General features: G+C 48.3%; 1 protein-coding gene across 1 annotated transcript; it reads left to right on the plus strand.

The window, feature by feature from the left end:
* Positions 1-2,257: 2,257 nt before the first annotated feature.
* Positions 2,258-11,542, plus strand: Psmc4 (proteasome 26S subunit, ATPase 4). Its single transcript, XM_048440291.3, has 10 exons — positions 2,258-2,413; positions 3,232-3,330; positions 3,459-3,645; positions 5,065-5,321; positions 5,411-5,504; positions 10,266-10,433; positions 10,515-10,591; positions 10,734-10,902; positions 11,079-11,134; positions 11,331-11,542. Exons 1-10 carry the CDS (start codon positions 2,306-2,308, stop codon positions 11,442-11,444), a joined length of 1,329 nt encoding a protein of 442 aa, XP_048296248.2. The 5' UTR covers positions 2,258-2,305; the 3' UTR covers positions 11,445-11,542.
* Positions 11,543-15,086: the final 3,544 nt, after the last annotated feature.

The following is a 15,086-nucleotide window of genomic DNA, read 5'->3' on the forward strand; positions in this document are numbered from 1 at the left end:
GCTCAGGGGATGCAGGTACTGGCCAGAGTCTGACTTCCAGGACCGAGGGTTGACCTACAGGTTTAGTGTGTGCACCCACCTTTAGAATAAAGAAATGTAAAATAACAGCAGTGACAAACCCTTGTGTCCTGCTGGAAGTGGTATCAATGGCATAAAAATGGCTGGAGTGGGAAGCGGGTGCTGACGCACGGCCATGGAGGGAACCCTCTATCCAGCTGGAACTCTCCATTAAGCAGCAGTGGCCCCTTCCACCAGCTTTGATGTTATCTGCCTGCCGCCTGCATTTGTTCTTTTCCTTGGAAGCCTCCCCGAGAGGACACTTTTTTCCAGCCAGGTGTCTCCAGTGAGCTTGGCTGCCTCAGCGGGGCTTCCCGAATCATTTCTGATGGATGACTGTGAGTGTCCAATCTGATAATATTATCTGTTGCATCCTGCTTGCATTTGTTCTTCCTGGAGGACACTCTGCTCCACCCGGGACTTTCCACGGGGGGATTCCAGCTGCCTTGATGCGGAGCCTCTAGTCATCTCTGCTGAATGTTGGAAACTCACAATTTGATGCTGTTTCATTGTCTGTCTGCTACTTCCTATTTTTATTTTGATATATACAAATATATAGCTGATTTTTCTTTTGCATCCAAAAAATGGTGAATTTTCATTTCTTGGTGGAGTCTGCACCCAGCAGTAAGTTACCATTTCTCTGAAATGTATATGTCTTTCCCTCATACAGTGTGAGTCTCTCTGTACCTGTTACACCACAAAAAAGAGAGAACACTGCCCCCCTTACTTCAGCCAACCTACAATTCAGTTATTTCTGTACCAGTAGACCAAGACAGAGCCCTGCTTACAGAAGAGACACATAAACACCATTAAACCAATAGGAAGGAGTGAAAATCACCTGGGGGAGGGGGAATGGACGGGGTACATCTTAAACCCAAATAAAAACCCAACCTCCTTTAATGGTCGGAGGGCTCTCTCCCTCAGATATCCGCATTGCTTGCCAATAAACTTCACTTTCCCTTTGAGCTGAACTGGTTTCTTGCTTTTCAATTCCTCAGGTTATGAAGGAAAGGAAGCCACCTGCTAGCCAGGATCACGGCTATCGTAGGTCATTCTCCACACCATGCAGAACGTACAGGGAGTTCAGTTTGTGCAGACCTATGTGACTGCTACCTACTTATACGCTAATAAAAAGTTGACTCAACAAAACCTGTAGCCGTTGTGAAGAGTGGCAGTATATTTCCCCGGGACCAGGAGCACAGACAGATCTAGGTTCCAGCCAGGATTTGCCATTCCTGCCAGCTGCTCAAGCGACTTCAAGGGCTGACATTGCTTTTTTCTCTGTGAAATACGACATAATACATACCAAGACTTTTACTTTTAGCTGAGCTTGCTTAGCGAATCAAAGACCTCAAGCTCCACTACCAAGCACTAGGAAGATAGTTATTATAACAATAATAACGGCAGTGCCAGACTCCTCCGCCCTCTTCTGGCCTCCACGTGTACTGCATCCATGTGCACGAACTCCCGCTCCGATATACACGTACACACAGAATTAAAAATAAAATCCTTTCCAGAAAGACTACTTTTTATTGTTTTTAATTACGTGCAAATGTGTGATTCTGCAAGTGGGGATGTGTAGTCGAGTGCAGGTGCCCGCAGAAGCCAGAGGAGTCAGTTCTATGTGCTACAGAACGGCCCCACGTCGGCGCTGGGACCCGAACTCGGATCTTCTAGAAGAGCATCAAGTTCTCTTAAGCGCTGAGCCATCTCTCCGCCCCGCGCCCCCGATGAAGAAGAAAGAAGACGGAGAAAGAGAAGAAGATTCTACAGGACCCGGTATCACTGCGCACCCGCAGCTGCCTCATTTCTCCAGCTTTGGTGCGATCTGATTGGCTCCTCACCGTTCTGGGGCCTTTGCTTCTCTCTGCAGTTAGCGGCCAGAGACAATTCTTCCGGAGAACCGAATTCATCCTTCTCTGTCACCTCCGGTCTGTTTTAACTTAACTCAACCTGAGAATCCCTCTAACAAAACTCCGGAGACTTTCTTCAAGAGCAACGCACCCGCGCCACCTACTGGAGAAAATCCCCACGCCGCGCGAGCTACTGCGGAGTGAGACGGCGCCGAGTGAGCGCAGCTGCGCACGCGCAAACCGCCTCGCGGGCCCGCGCGCCCTCGGGCAGCGCAAAGCGCAGGGACGCATCTTGGGGGCGGAGCCCAGGACCCAGTCTTTCCCGCTCTTCCAGCTATCCCGCCCATCCTGCCAGGCCTCGGCCATGCCTTAAACTACGTTTCCCAAGATGCTCTATGCGAAGCACTTCCGCTGGCGTCAGCGGAAGCCGTGACTGGCCGGGTTGCACGGAGGCCGGCTTGGTCACTATGGAGGAGATAGGCATTTTGGTGGAGAAGGTTCAGGTGCGGTGAGAATCTGGCTTTCTGTGCGCCAGCTAGACCCGAGTGGCGGTGCTGAGCGCCTTCCAGGAACCCGGCTCGGGGCTGGGTTCTTTCAGAGTCCTCAGTATAGACCCTGGAGTGGTCCCGAGGCCTGGCTGGGTAGCCGAGTTGTCAGGAGGGCGGCGGAACTCAACAAGCAGAGTGGGAGAGGAAAGTGGCGTTAAGCATAAAGACTTTTCTTAAAAGACAGATTTGTAGGCCTGGATAGCAGTGCTTAATAGCTTTTCGGTTTGGGGGTTGGACCTGGTGGAGAATGATGTAATGGGACCCTGTGGCCTAGGTATGTCCGTGGCCCAGTGGCTAGTGGACTGACTGTGGTTGGGGCTTGGACGGCAAGGCGTTAAGTATTATTTGTGGCTTGACTGAGTGACCTTTGACCTTAATGCGAGTTGGGAGTCTGACATGAAAGCTTTTGGGGGAGGATGGGAAACGACTGGGTAATGAGACTCTGAATGCGACCTGACCTTAAAAACCATATGGCTTTTAGAACCTCTTGAGGGGACCTGGATGCTGGGATCTGGTATGGAGTTGTAACACCTGCATCCTAGCTAGGGCATTATAATAGCCGATGGGAGGAGATGTTGACATAAAAAGTTTAAGGGGCATGATATGAGAAATCTGCACTGGGCATCGAGCAGTTCCCGTGTTTATTTCGAGAAATTGAATTATGTCGGGTGCGAGAGGCAGAGTGAGTCGGCGGCGAAATGGGAAGACAGCTCCAGTGGATTTCATGAGATGATTCTCTGCTTCCAACGCCAGGTTTTCCTTTTCATTTACAGGATGAGATCCCAGCACTTTCTGTGTCTCGGCCCCAGACTGGCCTGTCCTTTCTGGGGCCAGAGCCTGAGGACCTGGAGGACCTGTACAGCCGCTACAAGGTGTGTTCAACCTTATTCCTAACCCGGAACCTGCATACTGCAGAGGGCCCCGCATCGCATTCTGCCCCCGCCTTCCTCCACGCTGGTGCGGCAAGGCCTGCAGACAGCCCTTTGCTCTGTGCTTCCAGAAGCTGCAGCAGGAGCTGGAGTTCCTGGAGGTCCAGGAGGAGTATATCAAAGACGAGCAGAAGAATCTGAAGAAAGAATTCCTCCACGCCCAGGAGGAAGTAAAGCGAATCCAGAGCATCCCATTGGTCATTGGCCAGTTTCTGGAGGCTGTGGATCAGAACACAGCCATTGTGGGCTCGACCACAGGTGAGTGGGTAGGCAGGTGGGAGAACCTCCCTGGTTCTTCTGTCTGTCCAACACCTGATTCTTCTATGGGCCAGGAAATGGGAATTGTCTCGTACTAAGAATAGCAAGATAGGGTGATGTAATGGCCAGAAGATTGACTAATCCAAAAGTAGATACATATTTCCGGAATGTCTTACTCTGCCTCTCAATTCATGTGTGCATATATGTAAAAATTTCACTAGCCAGGTGATGGTATACACCTTTAATCTCAGCACTGAGGAGGCAGGGACAGGAGGATCTCTGTGAGGTTGAGGCCAGCCTGGTCTACCTAGTGTGTTCTGGGACTCCATAGAAAGACCTCATCTTCACAAAGTCCAGCTGTGGTTATCTACCCTGTGTGTAGTGTGCCTCTCAAGTTTCTATCGTCGTCTGTTTGATTTAAACAAACTCAGGGTCACACCACGCTGTTTCACAACCGCTGCTGGATTAGGAGCTGCAGCTTGAAAGCAGCGGGAGCAGGTCAGAAGACTTTGGGCTCTGTTGAGGACTCAGCATTCAGTGGCTGCTGTTAATGAACATAAATCTATGCCCTGCCCTTACCCTAGCCACTGCTGCTTTGACCTTAGCCATGTGCTTAGCAAGGATCTGGATAAAGCTGTATGACCACTTGGGATTGAGCAGACGGGCTGTGAGGAAGTAAAGGGAGAGTGCTGTGCAGGATGAAGCCCGTGTCTTCGAACGGGAGACTTAAGACAATGGGGGCTCCCTGAAGGACTGTGATTGGAGGGTCGGTTTGCAGGGAGACAGCATGGGGAGTTGAGGTTGTTGTGAGAGTTGCCCAGCTTCATAGTCAGGTCTTGCTGTGTGTTATTAGTGTAACTATAGGGAGTAGGCTGGAGAAGAGGGAAAGAGGCTGGTAACCAGGAATTCATGCAGAGACTTAGGTAGACTAGGTCCGAATGAGGGCAGGGTTTGGTTGTAGACTAGGTGAGGGAAGAGGAGGGATTGGGGGACTAGATTTGGGAGGTTGGGTGGAAAGTCACACTGAGTGAGGGGCTCTGAAAGAATGGAGAGAACCATCCAGTATGAGGCTTAGTCCTGACTGGGAACTCAAGGACAAGGGCATCCTTGAGACAGATCCAGGAGGAACAGCACAGTTCAGAGAAAAATACAGGATAGTGTTGGGACACATTGAAAGATACCCAGGGACATCTTGAAGACAGCGTGTGGACACCAGAGCTGGACCTTGAGGAGATCAGTACTGTAGACAGCAAGGAAGTGTGAGCATGGGGTTGGATTGTAGGAGGCAAAACTGGAGGCCAGGAAGGTCTGACCTGGGCCGAAGTGTGAAAACTTGGGATAAAGGGGGGTGGGAAGGAGCAATGTCATGTCTCTGCCCCTTTTCACTTTCTCTTTTTCCTTCCTGTCCCCTTCCCAAAGGTTCTAATTATTATGTGCGCATCCTAAGTACCATTGACCGGGAGCTGCTCAAGCCCAATGCCTCTGTGGCCTTGCACAAACACAGCAACGCGCTGGTGGACGTGCTGCCTCCCGAGGCCGACAGCAGCATCATGATGCTCACCTCAGACCAGAAGCCAGATGTGATGTACGCGGATATTGGAGGCATGGACATCCAGAAGCAGGAGGTGCGGGAGGCCGTGGAGCTCCCGCTCACGCACTTTGAGCTCTACAAGCAGGTGAGGTGGAGGTGAGGGCAGGGAGAGGCCTGGCGGGCTTTAGCGTTGTTGACAGGATTCCTTGGCTCATTCTTTCCCACCTCTCTCAGATCGGCATCGACCCTCCCCGGGGAGTCCTCATGTATGGCCCACCTGGCTGTGGAAAGACAATGTTGGCAAAGGCTGTGGCACATCATACGACAGGTGAGCCTCTCATTGCCTGCCCTGGACTCCTCACCTCGCCGCCTGCTACCTCAGGTTCTGTGGGAAATGACACAGCGTGGTATCTGTAAATAGAGGCTCTGGGGGCAGGTGGTGGGATTCTTATGGGATGGCCAGTCCCAGGCAGGTGAATTGTGCCTCGGTTTTCTCCAAATTAAAAAAAACCAATGAGCCAGGTGTGGTGCTGCATGCCTTTAATCTCATCACCCAGGCGGTAGAAGCAGGTGGGTTGCTGTGTGTTCAAGTCTAGCCTGGTCTATATAGGGAGTCCTGGCTGGCCAGTGCTAAATAGTGAGACTCTTACTCAATAAGGTCAAATAAATTTTAAAAAGTCTGTCTGGGCATACTGGCAAATACCTTACTCCTAACTCAGGAGACTGAGGCAGTAAGATAAGAATTTGATACTATCCTGGGCTACCTAGCAAGACCCTTTTCACCACCACCACCAACAACAACAAAATCTAAGCAAATAACCAAACTCTACCCTGATTCTGTAGGGCGATTCCAAGCAGTTGGCGAAGTGATACAGTGTCTGTCTGTCTTTCTTTCTTTCTTTTTTTAAAGATTTATTTATTATGTATAAAGTGTTGTGCCTGCATTTCTCCATGCAGACCAGAAGAGGGGACCATATGTCATTACGGTCCACCTCTTATTATGGTTGTGAGCCACCATGTGGTTGCTGGGAATTGAACTCAGGACCTCTGGAAGAGCAGTCAGTGCTCTTAACCTCTGCCATCTCTCCAGTCCATACAGTGTATTTCTTATGGTGGGTTCAGACTCAGTGGCTCTAAAGGCGGTTGCTGAGCTGAAGGCAAGTGGCCAGAGAGAAGACAGTCTGCAGGGCATACATGAGCGTGTCCTGGATGTGCTGTCCGTTCTGCATGGCCTCTCAGGAGGGAGCAGGGTGTGGAAAGAGCGTGTCAGGCACAGAGGTGGACACTGTGCAAAGGCCCAGAGGTGGAAAGGAACTCATTTAGTGACATCATGCCACTAGAGCAAATTCATGCTTTTGTTTTTTTCCTGCAGAGGGGCTGGCTGAGTAGGGGCTGTGTTTGCAGCAAAGGTGGTGAGGCTGAAGCGATCATGAGGTGCCTGACTATAAATAGTTGAGAATAGTTTTATTCCGAAAGAAATCCGACATCCAATCAGAGGACTTGGTTAGGGACCCCTATTATTATCCTTTTGCTGAGTGCTTAGGGATGGATAGTGAAGGGGCGGCCACACTGAGACTTACAAATGAATTAGGTGTCGTTGGCAAGACGTAATTCAGGAGCAGTTCTCACCCTGGCTTGGGCCCCCCTGAGGATAGAGGGATGAACTGGGGTAGGGGAACAGTGGCTTCACTGTGGCACATCTGAGATTTCATGACAGGGGCCATTCAGCAGAAATATAAAACAGAGCACTGAGCCACTTTCATTTGGGCTGTGAGTGGAAATTTGGATTCATCGGTGTTTAGCTCCTTTAGTCGTTTCTGTGGGTGTGAGTCAGGGTTTGTGAGCCAAGGTGAGATAAAAATGCTAACAGCCACAGTAAGTAAAAATCACAGTGCACGCCAGATGTCTGCAATGTTCTGCTCTTCTTGGGAAGCTGTGCATACCTTTCGGAACTGGAACTACAGGCTATTTGCTGAGTGTTTGCCACGTGCCAGGTAGCTCTAGTTCCTGAGATACCACAACAGTCAAGTGTCCATTCCTGGAATTTGTGTCCTCAAGGGCAAGTTGGAGTTGGAAAACAGCTGGAAGCAGTGGATGCTGGTTTAAGGTGGGGAAGATTTAAGGCAGGCGGAGGTGGTACACGCCTTTAATCCCAGCACTCAGAAGGCTAGTGTGGGTGGGTGGATCTTTGAGTTCAAGGCCAGCATGGTTAACAGAGTAAGTTTCAGAACATTGAGGGCTACACAGAGAAAAGAAACTCAAAAAAAAAAAAATAGAGGAGAAAAATATTACTGTATTATAATTGCCTTGGGCAGGAGCTAGTTGGCTGGAAACATGATATAAACTTGAAGAAAGGTCATGGGTAGGAAGATAGTCCTAGAGAGGTGGAGGAGCAGCATAGATGGAGGGTCAGGAGGGTGGAGAGGGTGAGGGAAGATCCTGTCCTGGCAAGGAGCAGTCACATGGGGTCGCTGCTCTCTGTGGTGGACTTAGGTGAGGTCTTCTGACAGCAGAGAGGCAGATAGAAGAGGTGTGTCAGGATAGTGAAGATTTAAACTCTGAAAATGCAAGCTGTTCTGAGGTAGACTGTGAGGTAGTTCCTCAGCTGTGTTAAAGATCCAGGGCCAGGCAGTGGTAGCGCATGCCTTAAATCCCAGCACTCAGAAGCAGAGGCAGAAAAATTTCTTGAGTTCGAGGCCAGCCTGATCTACAGAGTGAGTTCCAGGACAGGGTCCAAAGGTACACAGACAAACCCTATCTTGAAAAACAACACACACACACACACACACAAACCACCCAGGGCACGTTGATGAGGATTTGTGGTGGTACCATCTGTCCTTTTCTCTGATCTTCATAACAGCTGACCTTTGGGTGGGCATTTGTGTGGCGATGGCCCTGAACCTCTTGTGTCGTGTAATAGGAGTAGCTGTGGGCACCGAAGCAGGCATTACCTGTAGTCCTGACTGCCGGAGCCCTGTAGAAGAAGGAATGTCTCACATAAGAACATGATTATAACTTGTTCGGGGTCACCAGCAGGCTGCTATAGTGCTGGGATCTAAGACCTCTGTCCCCAAACCACGGGCTCTTGATACTCCACTGATCCTGGAGCTCAGTGAGACAGGAATGTGTAAGCAAGATAAATGGTTCCAGAAGATGGCTGACTATTTAAGACGGTGATGGTAAAATTATAAAGCTTTTAGAGAAAGTGATTTTAGGAAGTTGCAATGTGCCCCTTCCCTAGGTCCCTCCATGTTACTTCATGTCCCTGCAGTGTCACAGAGCAGGTACAGAAGGCAAGAAGTTGCCTTTGCAGCCCACTGTGTCCTTGTTCTACCCAAGTTTAAATCCAGACGGGAGACCTTGGCCAAGAGCAGACAAGTTGAGGGCCTCTTCTGTTCTGAGTGAATTTGGTGAAGGCTTTTTCACTGGAAGAGGGTGCAGGGGTGGAGCAATGGGACGTTCTTGGCTTTATCTTCTGTGGAGAAGGAAAGTCTTGGTTGAGACAAGACTTAATCTACTTGCTGCCACCGTGACTGACCACCAAGAGTGAGCCACTAAGCAGGAGACTGTTCCAGGGTAGGTGGGAGGGGTCAAAGGCTGAGCATTCTAAAGATTGACAGGAGGGCAGGGAGGGGATGCAGGACAGGGGACTTTTCCAGGGTAGGTGGGAGGGGTCAGAGGCTGAGCAGTCTAAAGATTTAACAGGGGACTGGAGTGAATGAGTCATACCAGATAACTCCAGAGATGGGTTTTCTTGTGGGCACAAAGCAAGGAGGATGTGTCTAGGACAAAGTCAGCAGCCCTGAGGTTAGAGTATGTGGTGAACCCCAAGGTGATGCAGGACAGTGGGTATTTCTTCATACCTTCAGTCAGATGTAAAGTCAGGCCACCAGTCTGCAGCCTTGCTCACTTCCTACTTGGCCTGTGTCTGTGGATTGTATCTCCCTGCTCTGGTGGCAGCAGGAAGGAGAGTCTCGGGATACAACCGTCCACTTACTAGGCAAATCCAGAGGAAGGGCTCAAAACAAACCTGATTCAGCCTTGCTGCCAGCTGTATATTAAATACAAAGATGGACTTTGATTCTCCAGGAATGTGAAAAGGTGGCTCAGAGCAGGGCAAACATGTATAATCCCAACACTACAGTGTAGCTGGTTGCTCTTTACTCTTGGAAGGTCCTCCACCCAACTCCCAAGTATACATGGGGATTTATTCTTACTTGAGAATGCTCAGCCTTAGCTTGGCTTGTTTCTAGCCAGCTTTTCTAACTTGACTTAGCCCATTTCTCTTTTAACTACACTTTTGCTTCTGGGCTTTTACAACTTTCTTTATCCTATATATCTTTCTTTCCTTCTTCCTCCATGGCTGGCTGGGTGGCTGGCCCTGACATCCTCCTCTCCTCCTTTTTTTCGCTCCTTTCTCTTCTCCCGAGCCTAGTTTTCGCCTATTTAGTCTCTGCCTGACGGTCCCACCAATTTTTCTCTTCTGCCTCACTAGTGGGTATTCAGATCAATCAGGTGCTTTAGACAGGCACAGTAACACAGATTAAACAAATGAAACATAAAAGAATGCAACACATCTTTGCATCATTAAACAAATGTAACACTTCTTAAACTACTGTTCACAGCACTCAGAGGTTGCAACAGGAGAATTACTAATTCCAGACAAGACTGGGTTGTGCATCAAAACCTTTTCTCAAATCAAACAAGTATGGTTCAGAGAGCAATCATAAACTTAACACTCTTGGCCCAACAGTCTGACTTCTCTTTCTGTGGATGTTTCTGAGTTGTTCGTTGGTTTTACGTGTGTGCTGGAAACTTGGTCTTTTAGTTTTTGTTTTGTACTTGATATTCTGATTCTTTTCAAAAGTCCCCAAAATGACATGTATGTGTAGGGTTTATGATTGGAATTTATCTGTCACTGTGAGGGAGGAGCAGTGATTGGATGTGGGGACCCAACCCTGTGCCTTTATCAGATACTAGGGGTAGTTATTCAAGAAAAACATCTTCAGGAATTCCCAGTGTCAGTTAAAGCACAAGGGACCCCAAATGAGGATGGTCCCCATTCTGAGCCTTGTCATTCTGTCCTCAGCTGCATTTATCCGTGTGGTGGGCTCAGAGTTTGTACAGAAGTACCTGGGTGAGGGCCCCCGGATGGTCCGGGATGTGTTCCGCCTGGCCAAGGAAAATGCACCTGCCATCATCTTCATTGATGAGATCGATGCCATTGCTACCAAGAGATTCGATGCCCAGACAGGAGGTGAGTAGTGCCCACACAGCCTGGATCTTGTGCAGGCATCAAAGGCCATCTCCTGGACTGACCGTGTTTCTTAACTCTCAGCTGACAGGGAGGTTCAGAGGATCCTGCTGGAGCTGCTGAATCAAATGGATGGATTTGACCAAAACGTCAACGTGAAGGTTTAGGGTTCAGGATTGGCAAGGGGCGGCATGGTGTAGGGACTGGGGAAAGATGGGGGCTGGCTCATGAGGGCCAGATGTTATCACAGGAAAAGAGGATGTAGGGATGGCAGAAGTCTGAGCTGGTCCCTCCCGGTGCCAGGTAATCATGGCCACAAACAGAGCAGACACCTTAGATCCAGCTCTACTGCGGCCAGGACGCTTGGACCGCAAAATTGAATTCCCACTCCCTGACCGTCGCCAGAAGAGATTGATTTTCTCCACCATCACTAGTAAGATGAACCTCTCTGAGGAGGTAGACCTGGAAGACTGTATCCTTTGAAAGTGAGATTGGTGGGGGGACTAGCAGAAAGTGAAGATTAGGTCTTCATCACAGTCACCACCTTTAGGGGAGTATAGGGAGAGGTGGCGCAAGAGCAGGACGGCATCCATTTCCAGAACTGACCCCATCACGTGAGGAGAGGGTTCCTTAACTCGGCTGCTGCAGATGTGGCCCGGCCAGATAAGATTTCAGGAGCCGATATCAACTCAATCTGTCAGGAGGTGAGTGAAATTCTCTTTCTGATCTGAGCAGGGATGCTTGAAGATGTCTCCCTTCTCTGGTCTTAGTCTCTGCAGTCTGTCCTTCTCCTGTGGCCTCCTCGGGGTCTTGGACCACATGTCTCTCTTCTGTTGCTGTCATGGGACCCGGGGGTGGGGAAGGTGGTACTTAAGAGTGCAATTTTTATTCCCTTTCTAGAGTGGAATGTTGGCTGTCCGTGAGAACCGGTACATTGTCTTGGCCAAGGACTTCGAGAAAGCCTACAAGACTGTGATCAAGAAAGATGAGCAGGAACATGAGTTTTACAAGTGACCCCACCCCCTACTCCCTAGGCACCTATCCCAGAAGCTAGTTTTCTCTTTACCCAGGATTGGTTTAGTCAATAAATGGATGTGATTGGATCTATTTAATTTCTTCTTAGGTGTTACTCCTTTGGGGAATATGGATCTTTAATAGAATCTACTGGGTCCCTCATTAACAAATAAGTAGACCTGGGGTGCAGCTTGAGAAGAACAAACAATGTGGACCGAATGATTTCAGAGACTTGGGAAGGAGGCTGAAAGCTGTGGCCACAGGCTGAAGCCCCTCTCTCATTTCTCCAGGAAGATCATTTGGATTTTCAGGGATTTCTGCCTTCCTTACATGCACAAGGGCCAAGGCCACAGATCCCCTCAGTCTCACTTTGCAGTATCTCAGAGCACAGTGTATTTGGTTACCAAGTAAACAGTTAAAGCCCAATACACATGCTTGTCTTTGGTAGGGGCTAGTTCCCAAGATGCTGTCTTCCATGCCTGGGTACACCAAGTCTGCTGGGCATGCTACCCTGTGAGTGAAGACTTGTGGCTAAGTGTACTTCCCTAGGCAAATGAGTTTTAATCTCCGAGTCACATAATCTAGCAAAAGCCCTTACACCTTCCTTTATGCCTGAGGCTTTGTGCTTGGTTTGTCTCCAGGGGTTCTGTAACATGAGGGGCCTGCTTTGTTGGGGTTTTTTCCTGCCCAGTTCCCACAGCCAGCACGTCCCAAAGAAAATCACACAGAAGTCTCCATAAGTTATAAACTGATTGGCCCATTATTCTAGTATATGTTAGCTACGTGGCTCAGCACCTTTTTCGGTGGGGCAGGTCACATCTGGGCAGGATTGCAGAGGAATGGGCATTCTCTTTTCCTGAATTCTGTTCTCCTTGCCCCACCTCTACTTCCTTTCTGGTTGTCCCACCTATACTTCTTGTCTGACTACCAGCCAATCAGCGTTTATTTAAAATATACTTGACAGAATATAGATGATTGTCCCGCACCACCACCCCCTACTTTTTTTTAAAAAAAAAAAAAACCTAAGAACATCCATAGTCCATTTTTTGGGGAATGTGGGCGTGGTTCTCCAGGCTACTGCCTGCTGGTTGGGGGCACTGATAATCTTTTGGGGACCTAAAGAAAATTTTGAAATATGATCAAATCCTGACTGGAGTATCCTGTGAGTCTTGATCATCTCAGGCAGCAGTCTTGAATCTGTTCTGGATGTAGAACTCAGACATCCAGGCCTTATGTTCCTACTGGAGATTTCTCAGGTGGTCTTCCTTGATCAAACCTGATTTTTCTTAGCTCAGAATGAATCCACAGCCTCTCATTACCTGTGGAAACAAAAGCAAAATCTCTTCTCCAAAGTAACATACCTTTTGACTTCAGTTTCAAAGTCAAGGTATTTTCAAAATACCTATCTTGGATTAATTCAGCAGCATTTATAAGCAAATATCTTTTAGCAGCTGCTGCTCTTTCCTCAGCATTCAAACAATTCAAAGAGAGCACAATAACATACAGCGTGGGCCCATATTTATGGTGTAGCAGCCAGGCTCTGAAGCCATTGGACTGATCCGAAGTGATCACATAGCCCAGCAGACAGCCCTTCTCTGCCTGACAAAGGTCAGGATGTTGGCTGCAACCTTTCTTTGTAATTTAGAGGATGCCTTATAGAGATGCTAATTCAGGCCTATATGACAGCCTGCATACTCAGCAGACAGGTAGATGCAGATGTGACAAAAGGCCAGTCACCTGGTTACCTAGGAGACAGTATGATGATGTATTTTCCCGCCCAGTTTATGTATTGGTATAAAAGATATTTGGAGAATAAACGCAGAGATCTTTGGGAGATCCTTAGGAGAGATCTTCAGGAGGAAGACGCCTGAGATGCCCTTTTCCGTAATAATGGTGTAAGCTATGTCTGGTTATTCCTTGTGCCTCCGTACCAGTCCAGTTAGGGAAAATAGATATTTGTGTTGGAGCCACATGGGCTCCAACAATACAGTATCCAGATTCTCTATGTGTTTCCCATCTTTACGTGGCTTTATTTTAAACTCTATTTCTTTTATTTTTAATTTTTGACTTTTCGAGACAGGGTTTCTGTCTATCTTTGTTCTGGAACTCACTGTAGACTAGGCTGTCCTTGAACTCACAGAGATCCACCTGTCTCTGCCTCCCCAGTGCTGGGATTAGAGGTGTGTGCTACCACACCTTGAACTCACAGAGATCTGTCTGCCTCTACCTCCCAGGCACTAGGATTAAAGGTGTGTACCACCACACCCAACTACTCTCTTTTATTTTAATGACTTTAATGTTTTTATTTTCTCTCCCAAGCCTTCATATATTTTTAAACACACAGTAAACCATTTAGGGGTTTTCTTCGTCTTTGAATCTATCTTTACTGTATCTCTCTTTTTCTGACCACATGAGTCTTTAATTTTCTAAGCAATATGGGTAGGATTAAAGCTGTGGCTTTGACTGCTGGATCCCTTAGCTTTCTGAGATTTCAGCCTCATGACTATAGCCTCACACCGGCTATAGCCATGTTTATTGCCACAACTCTATGGCATCTCAAGGTCCCTGCCAGCAAGCAAGCTGCAACAGTGTGCTCACAAACCACACTCAAATGCTCTGTAGTCGGACCACCTGCCTGAAAGAGTCAGAGTTTGCCCTGGCAGGACGGCCCAGAAAGCTAGCATTTTAAAACAGCACAGCTTTTTCCTGCTATGGCTGAAAACCAAAAAGCATGTGGTTGGCTTTTCATCAACACTATTTAAGTGTTTCGTGGCAGGACCTCTTAAAAGAGCTGCAAAGTTTTACAGCTAAAGCTGAGTGAGGAAGCCTCTCTTAAACGAGAGCGCTTGCTTGTCTCTAGCAAGCAGAGCAGACCTGAGAAATTGCTGCTACCAAGAAACCATGCATAATACTGTTATTTTGTTCTAGAATTACTTCCCAAGCTGTCTCAAGCTTTATGTGGATGCAGTTATCCAAGTGGGCGCCATTCTGTAACATAAGGGGCCTGCTTTGCTGGGGTTTCTGTTCTACCCAGTTCCCATAGAGTTCCATTTCTGGTTAAGCTTTGCCTACCTGCTCTGGATATGGCACTTCTTCCTTGGTCATCTGTATGGATGCTGGCTGTTCTGTCCTGCAATCCTCTGTCACCTAGCTGCTAACCACAGTTCAGTGTGGCTTTCAAGACTCTTGTCTTCCCCCTGCTTGCTTGTTAGCCTGTCTGGCTACCTGACCTTACAGGACTCTGAAGACACGCTCCCCTCTGCGCTCCCCTCTGTGCTCCCCTCTGCCCTTAACTCACACTGTCCATCATTCTAATCAGGCCAAACCCAGTTTCCCTTACTAGCATCTTCTTACTAGACTCATCTTCCTTTGTAATTACCCAGTCCACTCCAACTCTAGTCAGGAAGCTGAGTCCTTTGCCATGCTTCCTAAGGCCTGCCTATGTTCTGCATAGAGAAGCTCCCATGCTTTAGACCAGTGGCTCTTAACCTTCCTAGTGCTGCAACCCTTTAATACAGTTCCTCATGTACTGATCACCAACCATAAAATTATCTTTATTGCTACTTTATAACTGTAATTTTGCTGCTGTTATGAATTGTGAAGTAAATATCTGTTTTCCGATGGTCTTAGGCGATCCCTGTG

This window comes from Myodes glareolus, chromosome 1, assembly GCF_982192425.1.
Source record: "Myodes glareolus chromosome 1, mMyoGla1.1, whole genome shotgun sequence".
NCBI lineage: Eukaryota > Metazoa > Chordata > Mammalia > Rodentia > Cricetidae > Myodes > Myodes glareolus.